The 18,284-nt window shown below is 47.2% G+C and overlaps 1 protein-coding gene across 1 annotated transcript in view; it reads left to right on the top strand.

The window, feature by feature from the left end:
• Window positions 1-8,609, top strand: part of C8B (complement C8 beta chain) — a 51,154-nt gene extending 42,545 nt beyond the window's left edge. Inside the window, exons 11-13 of the mRNA XM_079904112.1 lie at window positions 3,617-3,770; window positions 5,967-6,035; window positions 8,191-8,609. Coding sequence (XP_079760238.1) covers window positions 3,617-3,770; window positions 5,967-6,035; window positions 8,191-8,342 — 375 coding nt within the window. The 3' untranslated portion in view covers window positions 8,343-8,609. The remainder of the gene's footprint in view (window positions 1-3,616; window positions 3,771-5,966; window positions 6,036-8,190) is intronic.
• Window positions 8,610-18,284: the final 9,675 nt, after the last annotated feature.

Here is an 18,284-nt window from a genome sequence, read left to right as displayed (position 1 = left end):
TGGGAACTTTTATATGATGAAACGGGAATATAAATTGGTACAACCCTTTAGGAAAAGAATTTAACTGTATATATCCAACACATTAAAAATGTTTATAGCTTTTGATCCAATATCCCTCAATGGAAGAATCGACTAAAGAAATCATTTAAAAAGTTGGTAAAGATTATAAAGACATGCCTTATTCTATGTTACTGTAATCCTTATCCGAAGTTTCAGTTACTCATGGTCAACTGCGGTCTGAAAATATTAAACGGAAACCTCCAGAAAGAAACAACTCACATTTTTAATTGCATGCCATTCTGAGTAGCGTGATGAAATGTCACACTGTCCTGCTCCATCCCCACCTGGGATCCCCAACCGTCAACATCATCTGCTTCTGACATCCAACCATTGACATGATCGTGCTTCAGTGATCTAGCACCACCCAAAGCAGATGATCCTTTTGATGATACATCAACAGTAGCCTAACACTATGTCACAAATCCTACGTCATTCACCTCACTTCATCTCATCACCTAAGCACTTTATGCTCTCACGTCATCACAAGTAGAAGGGTAAGTATAGTACAATCAGATATTTTGAGAGAGAGAGAGAGAGAGAGACAGAGACAGAGAGAGAGCACATTCACATAACTTTTATTACAGTGTATTGTTATAATTGTTCTATTTTATTTTTAGTTATCGTTAATCTCTTACTATGCCTAATTTATAAATTAAACTTTATCGTAGTATATGTGTATGGGAAAAAACATAGTATATGTTGAGTTTGGTACTATTCATGGTTTTGGGCATTCACTGGTGGTTTTGGAAAGTATCCCAGCTGATAAAGGAGGACAACCATATTTGTCATAGCAAAAGGAAAAAGGAAAATGGAAACAACCTAAAGATTCAATAACAGGGGTAGAGTTGAATACACTGTAGTTCACCAATACAACAGGATACTCAGTAGCCACAGAAAATCATTTTATCAAGGATTATTGAAAGGCATGGGCAAATGCCATTCGATAATATATGACGTTAAGTGAAAAAAGTGAAATGTAAAACTTCACTTTTCTTATGCCACCAATTTGGTGTAAATATCTGTCCATCTACCTATCCAAAAATATGTACTGAAAGGATAGAAACCACGATGGTAACAATTCAGATCTTCCGCCCTCCGCTTACTCACTGTGACTCTGGCCAACCTCATTAACTTTTCTGTGCCTCAGCTTTGCCATCTGTAAAGTGGGGATACAGAAGTCTACCTGACTCATAAGATTGTTGTGAAGATTAAGTGAGATAACATACGTATTTGGTTTGGCACCTAATAAATGGTAGCTATGGCAATAATTACTTGTTATCGTTAAGAACAGCAGTCACCAGGGTCCATTATAGAGAACTGCATGGAGTTTCACAGACAGCACCCACCATCTCTGTGCAGCAATATGATCAATAAAATTTCCACAAGGTCCCAATGATCAATGTGAGTAGTTGGGATTTTGTGTTTTGGGGAAAGATGGGGAAGGAAGGAGGAGGAAGGAAAGGAGGGGGAGAGGGAGGGAAGAAGAAGAGGACAAAAGAGAGAAAAAGAAAAACGGAGAAAAAGAACCAGCAAACCCAAAAAAGGACAAATGAGCCATATTAAGTTAAAAATGGAGCTGTGGAGGGAACCCTGCAGAATTGCTGCCACGTTCCAAGGCCAGCCATCGTAGAGAACCCTGGGAGAGAGCTTGGAAATGGGAATAATGGCCATTTCTATCACCAGTCATCATGTGATGAAAAAAACACAGATTTGGGTTAGTTAGTAGGAAAAAACCGACAGATTTGGGGTTAGAATCCTGGCAATGCGCTTTTATGAGTTCCTTGACTTTGTTCAAGTTACTTAACGCTCACCTGAAATGGGGCTAGTAATTGCTCCTGTGTGAGGATGAAGTGGGATCATATGTGTAAGTCGCCGGCAAAGCTCCCGGCACACAGTACACGTGGACGGTTTATTCCGGTTCTGCCATTGACCTACTCTGTTTCCTGGAGCAGATCTCGGTACTGGTAGAAAAATGCTTGGGGGGTTAAAGGCAGACTTTCAAGGTGCTCTGGCAGGGAGAGCAGGCTGTTGGAGGAGCTCATCGTGGGTGTACAACAATCCCCCATGGAGCCCCGCCCTCCCATGTGTGGCCGGCAGCCTGGGCCATTCTGCAGACAGCCTCTGGATCAATTCAGTGACCACAAGATGGTCCGACAGTGGGGCCACCAAGGGGCCTTTCTTTGCCCTCTGGAGTGAAGGTCTGCATCGGATGCATTAAGGAATGGAAGCAGTTTTCTTCCCACTGAAGGCTTCTATTAGGCATGATTTTTTGCATTTAGACAGACCCTAAAAGCTCCAGGGCCAGATTAGGGCAGGATCACAAACAAAATCTGGAGAGGAACATGGCCCTGGAGCTGAAACTCGAGCCAAGAGGCTCTGAACATGTTTAACTACCTCTTTGGACTTTGCCTCTGTTTTTCCAAGCCCACGAACACTACCACATCTCTCTGTGGCTTCCAGCTCTCAAACACTGCTGTGCCCACTGAGAGCATCACTAACCCTGCTCGCCACACCCTCGCCTCCATGCCAGCTGCTGTTGCCCTAATGAGGCCTCCCATCCCCGTTTCATTCTTCCACCCACTTTTTTTTTTTTTTTTTGCGGTATGTGGGCCTCTCACTGTTGCGCCCTCTCCCGTTGCGGAGCACAGGCTCCGGACGCGCAGGCTCAGCGGCCATGGCTCACGGGCCCAGCCGCTCCGCGTCATGTGGGATCTTCCAGGACCGGGGCACGAGCCCGTGTCCCCTGCATCGGCAGGCGGACTCTCAACCACTGTGCCACCAGGGAAGCCCCTTACACCCACTTTTATTAGCGGCTCTTACTAAGCTTTGGGTGGGACCCCGGAGACACAGCTGAGCAGTATACAGGCCTGATCTCCAGGAGCTTACAATCTAATTAGAGAAGAAGGAAAAAGGACTTCAACCCGAGACGCTGACCACAAAGGAGCGAAGAGGTAGAATTTGCATCAGATGAGGTAGTATAGACAGTATTCTGAGCATCTCGTGGTGGGAAGGTGTTCTTTGGAGCTCGGGAATGGCTCCCTAATGGAGGCTCTTGCATGCCACGAAGGATTTTCAGAGGTTTGGTTGGGGGTGGGGATGGAGAGTGATGTTGGAACAATGCTCCCATGATACTTTCAAAGAGTAGCTTGCAAACCACCACCCCTCCCCAACCAAAAGCAGATTAACTAGCCGCTGCTCTCTACCCATTACAAGTTACCACTGTTACCTGTAACCACTGTGTATCTGTTAGTACTTTTGTGTCTGTCTCTAGATTCTGAGTTTCTTGGGAGTGGGGATTTTATCTTACTCATTACTTATGCTTCATGCCTGACACTTAGAAGGTATTCAGCAAGTGTTTGTTGACCTGAACTCTAGTGAGCTTATTTGTGGATATTGGGTGGGGTGGGAATGAGAAAGGGAAGGGCCGCTATCCAGTTGCCTATGAATCCACTGTGGTCTGCATGCAGCAAACCTGCGCATTCCCGTAGAGCCTTGCTTCATGTTTCTATGTGATGAATGTTTTCTGTTGAAATAAGCGCCTTTGCTCCCTTCCCAGGCAGAGCCTCTGTACGAACTGGTGACAGCCACGGACTTCGCCTATTCCAGCACAGTGAGGCAGAACATGAAGCGGGCCCTGGAGGAGTTTCAGAAGGAAGTCAGCTCCTGCCAGTGTGCTCCCTGCCAGGGGAACGGAGTCCCTGTCCTGAAAGGTACCATTTCCAGTGTCGCTTGTGGCAGACGTCATCTGGAGGGGCTGGCTCTGGGGCCGGAACACGTGATCAAATCCACACACCCTCCAGAGGCGTGTTTCTAGGCCGGGGTTTCCTGTGTATATCCAGGGGAATTTCCAGGTCATTCCCCAGTCCTCTGCCTCAGGCCCCAGGGACTGTCATAAAGCTCCCTTCTTTTTCTCAGAGGAAAAAATGTGAGCGCCGCCCCTGGCCATTTGGAGCCTCTTAAGGATGAGCTTCTCCACCTTGACTGGGCATTAGAACCACTGGAGATCTTTAGAACGGCTGATGCTCAGTCCCCAGATGTAATCATTACGTGAGACTCTCTAGAGAAGAGAACTTCATCAGGATGGCTAAACCCTCTTCTCTCCGGGTAGTTCTAATCTGTGGCTGGGCTGTGACTCGCCATGGAGCACCACCTCCCTGGAGCACAATGACGTAGGGTCGGACCGAGGAGATGGCTGCACTCAGGTACTACTTAGGGCAAGGCGCCTGATGTCCTCTCAGGCTGCACCTGAGAATCACCCAGGGAGCTTTGCACAAACACGAAGCCCTGGGCCTCAGCCCGAAATAGTTAAAGCGAATCACTGGGATTGGCCTCTGAAAAAAAAAAAAAGCCTAGCAGATCATTCGTTGTCGAGTGAGGGCTGGGAAGCTGTTCTACAGCTGAATTCACTGACAGACAGGATCCATGATTTTGCCCAGCTTTTAGACCAGCAGGAGAGCTAGCCTTGACCCGAGGGTTGCACTGAAATGCACCAGTGTTAGAAGCAGTGTTAGTCTATCTCCCAGGAAGTCAGAATGCAGGCAGCTAGAACAGGCTGCTCTGGCTGTCGGGATACTTAGCTTCTAGCCACAAGGGACCCATGGCTGACAGCAGCATTAAACTGAAGGCAGGAGCAGGCTGAGACTGTGTGGTCTGTAACAAGGAGTGGGGATGGACTCTGGGACTCTGTCCTGGTCAAAGAAGAGGCCCTCCCTGGGCTGAGCAGGGGAGACACCTTGTGCATATCCTGACCAATACATCGTGAGACGATTGGGGGATGGGGGGGTGGCATGGATGGCCACTAGAACTTGACTGCTAACTTGAGGGTCACATCCGGGGTCACTGCATGGGGCAGGGCAAACGTGAGAGAGGCTGGGGCCTGGGATCTTCTGTTCCTGTTGTGATGGGCTAAGAAAGAGTCCGGTCCAGCATGATGCCAAAACAGGGCATCAAGAGCAGCTGGGTAGTGTATATCCCAGCCCAGGGAGCCAGCAGGACTCGAGGCAGAACTCACATGGTTGGAGCAAACTCAACAGAGGGGACACGACAGAAGATCTGTTCTCAGGGAGAAAGGTTCCACCTGCCCAGCTGAGATGGAGGGATGTGTGTCTAGCTTCTCAGATGGGATGGAAATGAGCAAAGCAGATGTAAGTGACAGCCTAAGAATGGGAAATTCTGCCTGAGGACCAGGACCTGTAAGTGAGGGTCAGTTCAGCAGGAGGTGGGATCCATTCACCGGCACCAGGTTTTGATCTAGGGGTGCTGAAATCCCCCTTGCCTTGTGTGTAACTTGGACCTAGAGAATGGGACCCACTGGAGGCTTTACTTTGGAGGTGATGGAGAAAAGGAAGCCAGAGGCTGGAATGCCGACAGGGCCCAGCCTATAAAGGACAGTCCTGTAAAGAGAGTTCGTGTGATTCAGGTGAGAGAAGCTCCAGGGTGACATGTGACAAATTAACATAAGGAGTAACCTCCAAAATGTCAGAAGTGGCCTAAGGTAGCATGAAACATCTAAGGGTAGTGAGCTCCCCATCACTAGAGATGTTCAAGCAGAGACTAGACAATTACTTGTGGTGAAATTGAGCATCAATGACCACTGGCCCCAGGGACTTCAATAATGTAGCTTCTGACCCCCAACACCAATGTCTAGGTCAAAGGTCAGCTAATGGGTAATTTTCCTCAACAACTCGGCATCATTCCCTGTGGTGGAATAAACACCCTTTCATGAGCAAAGGACCCTCAAGAAAGGAGTGGGTATTCTTGGCACTGAACCTTCTTATTTCAAACCATTCAATTAAACGTTTGCCCTGTTTTAACCTAATGGAAAAGCCGTGATGTGGAGGGAGGGGTGAAGTCTAGGAGCTCTTACTTCATGTGGTATGATTCATACTGTCTCTGCATCTTCTCAGGAACACGCTGTGACTGCATCTGTCCTGCTGGATTCCAAGGCCCTGCCTGTGAGATCACCAATCGGAAAAGTAAGGAGTCTGTGAGAGTTGGTTGGGAAAGGGAAGTCTAGGGAAGTCCAGAGAATAATTCAAAAGAGCAAGAGCAAAGTTGGGGAGTGGGCTAGGGAGCTGGACACTATGACACTTGAGATCCATCTTGACTCCTGATTTTATATTTTATTATTTTCACAACTGAGAGTGCTCCATGTTACAGGACTGCTAATGCATGGCCTCTTCGAGTCATCTCTTTGAATCATTCTGGAATGTTTATCATTTTGTTTATTTAGTGAACTCCTATTCAGCCCTCAAAATCCAACATAGATGCCCCTTCTGTAAAAATTATTCTCATCCAAGAAGAATTAATTTCTCCTGTGGGATCCCATAGGACTTCGAACATGTATCTATTACAGCTCTTAGCACATTCTGTTTTGGGTTGTGTGTGTCTACCTCCCCTGTGTCTGTGAGTAGGGATCATGTCCCATTTACCTATGGGTCCTCAGGTTCCCACACAGTTGCTGCAGTTGAATTAATAACTGAACGACTGGACTACGATGAAGGTCTCTTCCAGTTCTCAGATTCTTTAGCTGGTTTATTTTCTAAGAATTCTTAGCACTGCCTCCCCCCACCTCCAGCTCCTCCCCTTTCTTTTCCTTTCTGTGACTTTTTTTTGGTGATACTGTTAAAGGAAATGGCACATCCAATAAAAACACCAAACATTTATTAAGCGGTCCACTATGTACCAGGCACCTTGCTGAGGGCTTGGACTCAGTGTGGGTTCAAATTCCATCTCCATCATTTAATAGCAAATTACTTGACCTCTTCGTGCCTCAATTTCCTCCTCTGTAAAATGGAGATGATGATATTAACTACCTCATAGAGTTGTCTTAAGTTTCTCATAAGGCATATAAAGCACTTGGAAGGATGCCTAACCCATCGTAAGAGCAAAATAAATATTGGTTCGTTGGTTTTAGAGCAAAATAAATAGTGTTACTTTATATTTCACATATATTAAATCCTTTCATCCTCACAACAACCTCATGAAGTAGAAACTGTCAATACCCCCATTTTATAGAGGAAACTGAGGTTCAGTGGGTGGCTAGCTAACTTGCCCAATGGTCACACAGTTAGTAGGTGTAGGGACCCAGGTTCAGGTCCAGTGAGTCTGACTCTGTAGCCTTTGCTCTTCGTGCCTGCTCTGCTCCCCTCCTCAGTAAAGTGCTCAAGGGTGTCTCCACTCCCTCTCCTACTACGTCTAAACCAGGCCCCCCACAGTGACCTGCCCAGTAAGAGTGTAACGGCACAGCCACAGGATTTCCACTGGTTGGAGGAGACCTTGGAAACCTCCCACTCCAGCTATCTCATGTTATCAATGGGGAGACCCAGAGATATTAAGTAATGTACCCAGAGCTACACTGCAAGTTAGAGGCTCAGCCAGCCGCGTGATCTATCATGGTGGATGTAATTGATTATTTGCCAGTCTCGTCAACAACCAGAAATCCTCAAGGGAAAGGCAAATGTCAGGGAGGGTAGAGCACAGTGTGATTACTTCATTTAAAACGCACAACGGCCACATAGATAACAGAGCTCCCGCTTGATACACTGAGAAGAAGTAAACTATCCAGCATCCTATAGCTGGGATGTGTCTAAGCTGGAAACTATTCATTTATTCCACTAATATGGACTCAGGGACTCCTATGTGCCAGTTTAGGTGCTGGGGTTCAGTGGTGAGCAAATCAGATTATAGTTCCTGTCATCATGGAGATTGCTCTTTAGAAAGACAGACCAACATCATTTGACTTGTCCCAGAAATACATTTAAAGTTTCAACTGTAACTGCTACAAAATACTCTGAGAGCTTAAAATATGAAGTAGTGATGGGGAATTAGGGATCAGGGAAGGTTTCCTCGCAGAAATAACACTTAAGCTGAGATCTGAAGGGTGAATAGGATTGACCAGATGAATAGAGGAGGGAAGAGTATTTAAGGCAAGGAGAACAGTGTGTGCAAAGGCCCTGTGGTAGAAGGGAGCATGGTGAGCCAATGGCCTGAAGGAAGGACAGTGGACTGGAGTTGGAAGATCAGAGATTCAGACTCTCAGAACCCTAGGGTTTATACACCTTACCCCTCCTATAGGGCACGAGAGTGTCATAAAGGCTAATTAATGTTCATTGACCTTCTTTCTTATAGATGTCCCCATTGATGGGAAGTGGAATTGCTGGTCAAACTGGTCTCCATGTTCTGGAGGACATAAAACAAGACAAAGGCAGTGCAACAATCCACCTCCTCAAAATAGGGGCAGCCCCTGCTTGGGCCCTGCTTCTGAAACACTTAACTGTTAAGGAGGGGAAAGCATCTAGCAGGTGATGCTACTGTGGGCGGCACACAGCAAGGAATCAGGCCAGCTCACCCCCATGCCCGCTCCCATCTGGGGCCCAAGGCGGAGGGCTGTGCCATTCAGAATGCTTAAAATAAAGACAGTATTTGTAAAATGCACGCTGACTCGGACAGATAGTAAGTTAAATGATAATTATAGTCTCCTGAAGGGCTTAGCCATCCTGGTAATCTTCACTTCGCTCATCTCTACAATTTTATTTCACTCACATTTTCTACCAGCCAGGAACTGTGTTGGGAGCTGTCCGTGTGAAAGTCGCACAATCCACCACTGACCTGCGCATAGTAGGTGCCCAACCATGAATCCATGAATAGATACTAAACTGTTCCTGCCTTGAGGAGCACACTGTCTCATTCAATGGCAATGGGCAGTTCATACTTATTGAATGATTAGCGTGCCAGCCACAGTGCTCTCAGTGCATTCATTCATTCATTCCATCCTCATGACAACCTTATAAGGTGGATGCTTTATTAGCCTATTAAACAGCAGGAGAATCGGCTTAGAAGCGTTAAGTGACTTGTCCAAAGTTACGCAGCTAAGGAGTGGGGGGGCTGGGCTGCAAACCTGGGCACTCAAGCTCTAGGGTTTTAAACCCTTTTCTTTTAAAATTTTATTTATTTGTTTGTTTGTTTATTTTTGGCTGCGTTGGGTCTTCATTGCTATGCATGGGCTTTCTCTAGTTGCTGCAAACGGGGGCTACTCTTTGTTGCGGCGCGTGGGCTTCTCACTGCGGTGGCTTCTCTTGTTGCAGAGCACGGGCTCTAGGCGTGTGGTATCAGTAGTTGTAGCTTGCGGGCTCTAGAGCACAGGCTCAGTAGTTGTGGCGCATTGGGCTAGTTGCTCCGTGGCATGTGGGATCTTCCCGGACCAGGGATCAAACCCTGTGTCCCCTGCATTGACAGGCGGATTCTTAACCACTGCGCCACCAGGGAAGCCCCCAGGGTTTTAAACTCTTAACCGTGATGCTCCCTTCCTCTCAAAATTGGACCTTGGATCAACAAAGAACTTTTTATGACATAAAACGTAGAAGGTAGTGTGTGTGTGTGTGTGTGTGTGTGTGTGTGTGTGTGTGAGAGAGAGAGATTGACAAATCCCTGCCCACTGCATCACAGAGAGAGTGGATCTGGGTTCCTCAGCTTCTTTCGATGCTGAGCACAGGAAGCAAGTGGTTGTTCTGGTGCAGAGCTGAATTATTGTGACATGAGTGGGTGCCCAGAGGAGATGCTGAGCTGGAGACTAGAGCCACGGAAATTGATCACTGAATGAGAAACAGTTTAAAAAGAAAGAAAGAAAAAGAGCAGGGGTTGTGGTGGCTGGAAGAGGAAGCATATCAGGAGATGATCAAGCTGATGGCTGTGGATCAGTGGGCAATGTAAACCTTCCCTACCTCTGTACGTTGTGCTCCACTCACTCATGCTTTTGTGCAAATCCCATTCGGGGCGGGAGGTACTGAAAGATGAGAACAAGAGGGCAGTTGATCTTTACGTTACTAAAATCCAAACTATTTTTATTTTTTAGATTGAGTCAAGTGATCATTTAAGCTTTGTTGCTCTCATTCATTCCTTCTCATTAAAACATCCCTGAATATTTTCTTTGCTCTTGGGCACTTCCTGTCGGATTGCATAACTTCATGTGAATTTGTTGAAATCAGACTGGTGGGGAAAAAAACCAGTTGGTTGAAGGTGAATTGATTCATCCTATGAATTTTCAACCGATTTGTTTTCGGCCACGTCACCTGCTGTAAGTTTGCCGCTGGGCTGGGTGCTGAGACCTAAGACCATAACACATCCATGACACCAAAGCACAGGTCACCAACACCCACCAGTCTGGCCGCCCATCTCTCTGGAATTGAGTCAATAGAACAACCATGGAAGGAGCTGATTCTTTACTGCTTAGGGGTTGCTGCAGCTAGCGTGGCGATTCTGTCTTCCTTCCTTCATCCCCTTGTCCCCTGCAATTGAGCAGACGGGTCCGGGCCCTTGTTTGTATTAATATTATTGCTTTGCCATCGCTGTTATTTCAATAGGCTAATGCAATCATGTTTTATCTCTTTCATTATACCGAGGCCATATAATTTTCTTATGTTATAATCTATCTTCTTTTAAGATTCCCCAGAGATGGGGAAGAGAGGTTCTGTCTCGGGTTGATGGGAGGCTCCCGTGAAGCCGACACGAGCACGTCGAAGCCTGTGCCGCCAAATTAAATTCTGAATCTCAATCACGGCCACCGCTTCTAATGGGAAATTTAAGTTGATTATGGAGATGACAATGCAGGTTCATGTTTATTGCGTTTAGCAGAAATTGTTTATCCTATTAAATATGGTCTTGAAGGAGAGACAATTGAATTGCCGAGCACCAGTGAATACCGGGGTGACGTCCAGGCATGGCTAAACTGTGTAATAATTATATTCTTATTTGTGGGCTGAACGTCCCCTCGTGGCTCTTTTTGAAAACAAATGCATTTAGGAGGAGGCTGAAACACAGTGTAAGGATTAAACAAAATAAATGCAAACTGTGCTTTTGGAAAACCTCGGCAACTGTAGCTTGCACCGGTGTCCCCGTGAAGGAGCTGCGGCATCCGTGGGGCGCGGGCCAGGCAGTGTCGTTTGGCAGTGGTCCTGGAAGCTTGAACACAGCGCAGGATACCTGGGTGTGGGAGGGTTTTGTGTCTGAGAGCATGAATCTCTGAAATGCTGGGAGCTCTGCCGTCTGCTTGATGTCTGGGCCGGGAGTTCTGTGTCTACCAACCCCTTCCTGTGCGACCTTAGGATAATAATATAACTTCTAATAAGTATTATAATTATTTTCACAATAGTAATAGTCATAGCTGCCAATTATAGAGTGCTTCTCAGTTTATGAAGTCTTTTAACCTGCGTTATCTCATTTAATCTTTATTTGAATTTGATGGGGTAGATATTAATACAGTCAGCAGGTGACACGTAGGGAAGGCTTCCAAGGGAAACTTCGTCCTTGCCACGCATGGGCTGACTCTGGAAATCAAGGTGGGACGCTGAGGCTGGGAGAAGAGCATCTGCTGGCAGAGAATCCAGAGGAAAATACCATCTTTGTTTTAAAGGAGAGAACTCTGGCCTGCTCCCAGGCACTCATATAAAAAGCCCTCTGGAGAGAGTGGGGCTGGAGCAGAAAGCCCTCAGGACTCTGGCCAGGCCTCCCTGGGGACCTTCGTGATTAGCATCTTGATGGACATATTTTTGTTTTACAGATTGAAGATGTCCTTAATGACAATATGACTGTTTGCCAATGTTTCCAGGCTCTGCGGACACTGTATTATAATCTATTTGTTTACTGTCTCCTATTCCTGCTCAAATATCGCGTTCCTGAAGGCAGAGGTAGTGTCTGTCCACTGCCCTCACTGCCAGGGCCCAATACAGGGCCTGGCACGAGCAGGCAACAAGAAATCATTGTTGCATGAATTAACGAACTAATGAAAAGGGAGGTGAGTGCAGCCAAGGGCAGAGCCATCCCAGGCCAGGGAGAAACTTTAGTGAATCGGTGGTACATGATGGTGGCATCATGAAATTTGGGATACAGCGACCTTGAGATGAGGGCAGCCACACAGCACTGGCTGCGCGAGGCGTGTTCAGCCTGCTTGGTGGGCAGCAGTGCAAAAAAGAGTAAAACAAAAGAGGCAGAAAAATAGCTGATGTCAGGTAGGGGCTGAAAGTACAGTACTTGTGAGGGGACTTGGTGACACCAACTGGGGACCACCAGAAATCTCCAGGGAAACTTTACAGAGGAAGGGAGAAGAAAACTCTGTCATCTTTGGTGGGGTAAACCTGAGAAGCATATTTATAGGTTGAGGAAGAAATCAAGTCTCAAGAGGGTTAAAAAGTCTGCCCAGGACTTCCCTGGTGGCGCAGCGGTTGAGAATCTGCCTGCTAATGCAGGGGACACGGGTTCGAGCCCTGGTCTGGGAGGATCCCACGTGCTGCAGAGCAACTAGGCTCGTGAGCCACAACTACTGAGCCTGCGCGTCTGGAGCCTGTGCTCCGCAATAAGAGAGGCCGCGATAGTGAGAGGCCCGCACACTGCGTTGAAGAGTGGCCCCCGCTTGCCGCAACTAGAGAAAGCCCTCGCACAGAAACGAAGACCCAACACAGCAAAAATAAATAAATTAATTAATAAACTCCTACCCCCAACATCTTCAAAAAAAAAGAAAACCACAGCTTTAAAGAAAAAAAAAACAAAGCCTGCCCAGTGTGCAGTAGAGGTAGGCTATGAATAAAGAAAAACTTAGGGGAAAAAATGCCTTCCAACATTCCACCTTCACCTCATTTTCTCATTTGTGGATTCATTTTAAACCTACTACGACCACCTAAACCCTAACGGGAGCACACTGGAATAGTACACTTTACATCTTTGAGAATCCCTCCTTATTGATTGCCTGTCATGAAATCAGATTTTTCTGTATGGTGTCTTCCTCTTTGAGTTGTCTTTCTGGAATGTTAATTCCAATATTGAGGGATGAGGGATTCAGAACCTCAGGGGTGGGGAAAGCATCACGACCTCTCAGGTAGAACTGGAAACAGATGCAGAGAGGCTGAGTGGTACTGTGCTTAGACGTGTGTGCCCTGGTGCCCTGCTTCCGCCTTTGTGGCCTCGCCTGGCTCCGTGACTTACTAGCTTCGTGACCTTAACACAAGTTCCGTACCCCTGTGTGCCTCATTTTCTCATCTGTAAGATGGGGATGGTGACAGCAGCGTCCTCCTGGGGTTCGGGAGGATGTGAATTAACCACGCCCAGGAGAGTACCTGGGACAGTCAGCACCCCACAGTATCGCTGACATCACCGCTCCTGGGGATTCCTCAAAACATCGACGAGAGCTATGGTTGGCGTGTTTGGTTTTCTAAAGTCGTTTAAGACCGCTTTCAACTGGTTTAGTACATTTCGGTACTAAACCCACTATAACACATGAGAACAAGAAAGACATAAGATAGCTTAGCCCCTAGGACGTGTCTTAATAAAGGACATGGAAGGCTTTTATATCCCGAGCTCTGGGTTATTAAGGGAAAATGTAACAGCATAATAACTAATATTTGCAGAGGGCATTACCAGTTATAAAGAACTTTCACATACCTAATCCAGCTTAATCCTCTCAATGCCTGAAAGAGGAAGGATTTATTATCTGCCTTTGACAGGTGATGAGACAGAGCCTCGGAGAGACTGAGCAATTTGCCCAAGACCACCCAGCTCGAAAGTGGCAGAACTGCCTCAGTCCAAGGGCGGCTGCCACGGGGCTCCCCAACTTCCTGCTGCCACAGGAGCGGGTCCAGTTTCATTGTAGGGTGGGTGCATGCCCACCTGCCCGCTTGCACAGAAGAGAGAGAAAGGCCTCTAGTCTGGCACGTCCCTGCAGCGGAGAAGCAGAGCCGTTTAGAAGGCTTTGCGGCAGAGGAACCGAGGGATCAGACCCCACACCACCACTTCCTAGCTGAGAAGCCTTGATGATGTCCCTTATCCTCTCCATGCCTCAGTGTCCTCATCAGAATATAGGGCCAATAATCAATGGCCCAAGCACGAGGCTTGAATGACACGGCATACGTAGAGGGACTGCTCTCACCCCAGAGTGCCTGGCACATGGCGATGCTCAACTGCCTTCCCAGGCGTGGATGCTGAACCAGCCCTGCCTGACATCTGGCCCTTGGTACCCTGCCTAGCAGCTCTCCCTTGTTGAGCGTGGAGATTGTATTTTACGGAAAGGAAGACGAGAGGGAATCGGACTTGCCTTTGCAGCAGTGAATCTTGGAGGACTGTCAAAGGAAGTCAAGAGGCTGGTGTGACATTCACCTCTGTGCAGGAGGCTGCTCCGGAGCCCAGGCGCTCCCATTATCGGAGGCTGCGGCCACCAGTTACCTCGCGTCTACACCTTGCAACCCCAGGTGCTCCTTCATCCGTCACTGGCCATTGTCTGGTATCCAGCCCTCCTTCCCCCACCACCTCCCGCCGAAGGGGCCTCCTTGTTAATAAGCCAGTTTGTTCAGATCCTGAAAACTATCTGATTCTGGCCCCTTTTATCCCAAACACCATCCATCCATCAGCTGCCTGCTCTACATGCTTGGTTAGGAAAATGGGAATGGGAGAGAGAGACAAATAATAGATGAAACTTCTTAGCTGCTACCTCTAAAGAAATAGAATGGAGAAGTAGATCCGTCAGACATGTATCATGCCACTGGACAGCCAAGTCCGTTCGTGAAAAAGAGGTTAGGATGGGAGGATTTATCTCACATTTTAAGCTGTTAATATAGAAGGGAAACATATTTTCCTTTCTCTCTCCCTGAGGAGCGCGGAAAACCCCTGGGCTACGAATGCAGAATTTTTAACTCAATTTGCTGGGCTTTCCTTCACTAAGGTGGAAACAGTGGGCTCTCTCTTAAATGTATACAGTCTCTAAGAGTAGCATGCGCTGCCCTCTGATGTACCAGGAAGGTTGTAGGACCTGGGAGTCCTGTAAAAACGTCTTCCATGGGGTTGTCTCTCACGAGTTCCTACGTACTCTGTGCAAAGACTGTTTCAGGGCCTTTGCCTCTAGCACGGAGGGGCCAGAGAGAGAACAGCATCCTTTTACTGGGAAACTCCTAGGTATTTAAAGTGCTATGCTAGGTACTGAGGCTCCGAAAGTAAATCTGAGTCCCCATCTGCCCTGCAAGGTGTCACCGGGTGGGGGAGACTATAGTGACAGAATAAGGTGCCTACAGTGATAGGGTATGGACAATGCTCCGTATCAGGGAGTAGCGCCTGATGAAGTATGGGGGAGCGGGAGGGGTCAGGGTTGGCTTTCTGGGTGAATGGATACCTAATCCATACCCTGCAGAGGGCTGGTGAAGAGCTGGGAGAAGATGGGGGCTGGCAGGTGCGGGTGTTTCTAAGGTAGTGTGTACAAAGGCCTGGAGGGGACAAAAGACCTATTTGAGGGATTGAATTAGAAGTACCCCCTCCTAAGGCCTCCTAAGGCCAAATACTGTTCTAGATACTGGGGATCAAGCCATGAAAAAGCTTGCATATTAATGGGGGGGAGGCATACCAAGAAAAAAAATCTATAATCTCAGGTAGTGATAAGTGCTATACCAGAAAAAATAAATGAGGGTAAGGTCTTTGGAGGGGTATTATTTGAGCAGAGATGTGAATGAAACAAGGGAGTGATTCTTGGATGAACTCCTTTAGAGGATGAACATTTCAGGTGGACGAGAAAGCAGGTGCAAAGGTCCTGAGGCATGAGAGTTTGGCATGTGTGAGGAATAGCAAAAAGGCTTCCATGGCTGGAGCAGCGTGACAGTAGGAAGAGTAAATGGGAGGAAATGACGTCAGAGAGAGGTGAGAGCTAGGCATTCAGGGCTTTGTTGTCCTGTTAGGACAGGTTTTTAGTATACTGGCTCATAAAGTCTGCAGAGGGAAATAAAGATGGAGTGGTACGCTGACCTCAGACCAGAGCAAACCTTGTGAATCCAGGTTAAGATTCTTGTGCTTTAAAATAATGGCTGTGGACGGTTGAAGCACCAGGAGCTCCCAAGGAGAGCAGGGACGTGGGTGGAAAGTGACCATCTGTGGAAATCTCCCCGGGACTACATACTGCTGCCCTCAGGAAAGGCCCAGTGACCAAACCAATGCTCCAAACCCAGCTCTCCCCAGCCTGAGGGGCACCAGCGACCACCCCCAGGAGCTGAGCAGTAATTACTTTCCACCCACCTCGTGGTTTCCCACCTCTCGACTCTGCACATACTGTTTCCTCTGCGATGTCCAGGCCCTTCTTCCCCTTTGTCTGCTTCTTAAACTCCCACTCATTTCCTAGACTCTGCTGGCCTCGTCTCCTCTCCTATCCAGGCTGTCTTCCTTCTCCCCAGCCTGGCTTCCTGCTGGTATGGGACCTGGGGCATGGTTCACAGGCCTCCTCCATCAGGCCAGGCAATCTTCCAGCGCTGGGACTGTGTCTGATTCATTCCCGGCCCCCCAGCACCCAGCCCGGGGCCCAGCACAGGGCTCCCCAGAGTGCTCACCCATTTCCCAAGCCAGGGGATAGAAGCCCCAGTTTTCTTCACGGAGAAGCGTGCTTCTGCTAACCTATGTCACATACCTTTCCTCAAACAGTACCCGGTGGCCTCCCTCTGCCGTCTCTCATTTCTGCACTGTGGTTTTGAAGGCTACCCTTTCTGTCCATTTTCTTCACCCTAAAGCCATCCAGTTCAGAAGAGATTCATTGAGTGCTGAACTCTTTAGATCTTCCTCTATCTCAAAGCAGAAAAAAAGAAAAAAGCCTCTTCTTAATGCTTTTCATTCTGTCATTAATTTACTTTTCAAAAGACACCTTGTCAAGCTGAAGATTATATCGTTAAACCGTGTTTTTACATCCACTACCTATAAAACCGTAATTATAGATCTCCTGAAAAGTCCTGAGGGAGAATACATTTGGTGGGTTTTATGCCTTTTGCGGGCTGAGAGCCAGGCATCCTTGAAGAGGGAGAGGCGCTGATCTGGTGACGGGTGGCTGCTGCGGAAACTGCTACTGCCGCTGTACTGTCATTTCTAAAGCTGCTGGGGATGCAGCATCCTCAGAGGAGCGGGGCGGACACTGGCCTTGGTTCTGTGGCTCAGACGATGGGAAGATGGCATTGCTCGGCTGGTTGTTTTGGCTCACAGCTGATCCAGGCCATTGTTTAATCCCAGCGTTCTCATCCCGCATCTAAAGGACTACACGTACTTCCATGAGCTTCCTGGCCTCTGGTTTCTTCCCTCTCCTCTGCGCCCCACACACAAAATCCCTCCACTGGCTGACAGCCCAGAGCAGAGGTGGGGGTGCACGTGCTTGATGGACTGCATTCACACCCTGGCCAGCCTGCCAGCTCTGTGACCCACCAGGCTCAGCCTCGCAGAGACTCTGTTTCCTCATCTGTAAAATGGGACTCAGAAAACAAATCTTAGAGATCCTTGTTAAGATGAGATAAGGTACGCAGATAAACCTTACCGTGGTGCCCTTTTGTTACACACCCGTGAACGTGTAGCTCTCAGGAATTCTCAGCCTTGGCTGCATTGGAATCGCCTGGGAAGCTTTTATTTATTTATTGAAGTATAGTTGATTTACAATGTTGTGTTAGTTTCAAGTATGCAGCAAAGTGATTCAGTTTTATATACGTACACACGCACATACACATATATTCTTTTTCAGATTCTTTTCCATTACAGGTTATTACAAGGTACTGAAGATAGTAAACTACTGATGTCTGGCTCTCATCTCCAGAAATTTGGATTGAATTGGTATGGGGTTCAGCCTCTGGACATCAGGGTTTTTAAAACTGCCCACGTGATTCTCATGCTCAACCTAGGCTGAGAACTACCGCTTTTAGATCAAGCTTGAATGTCCTCTGTAAACTGTCCACTTGGCCTGGCCAATCTGCCTCTCAACACTTCCTCGGATGTAACTACTGCTCCACAGTAAATAACAAATGGAAATTAATTATTCATGGACATTAAAAAGTAAATTAATGACAGGATGAGAAGGAATATGGGAGTCCTTTTTCCTTCTTTCAGATCTAAAGAGTTCAGAAACAAACTTCTAAACTATAAGCTTTAATTAATAATAGTAACAATAAGAGTGATGCTAATAATTTTGCACGTGACAGGTATTGTGCTAAGTATTTTATATAACTTATTTTATTCCCACTCCCTCTTCCAACACATATACACCTACATACACCCCTAATATTCTTTCTGAGGTTCAAACTTTGTGACATGCTGTTTTCCTATCTAAAGTTCTCTTCCCTCTCTGCCTAGTTCAAAAATCCCTCAAGGTCTAGGTCAACCCTCATTCTGTATATTTAATACAGACAAAGAAAGGTAAATGTCTCTTCCACCTGGCCTCCTTTGTGTGCCACGTATTT

The sequence above is a fragment of the Stenella coeruleoalba genome (genome assembly GCF_951394435.1).
Source record: "Stenella coeruleoalba genome assembly, chromosome: 1".
Classification (NCBI taxonomy): Eukaryota; Metazoa; Chordata; class Mammalia; order Artiodactyla; family Delphinidae; genus Stenella; species Stenella coeruleoalba.
This window is presented reverse-complemented; position numbering and strand designations above follow the sequence as displayed.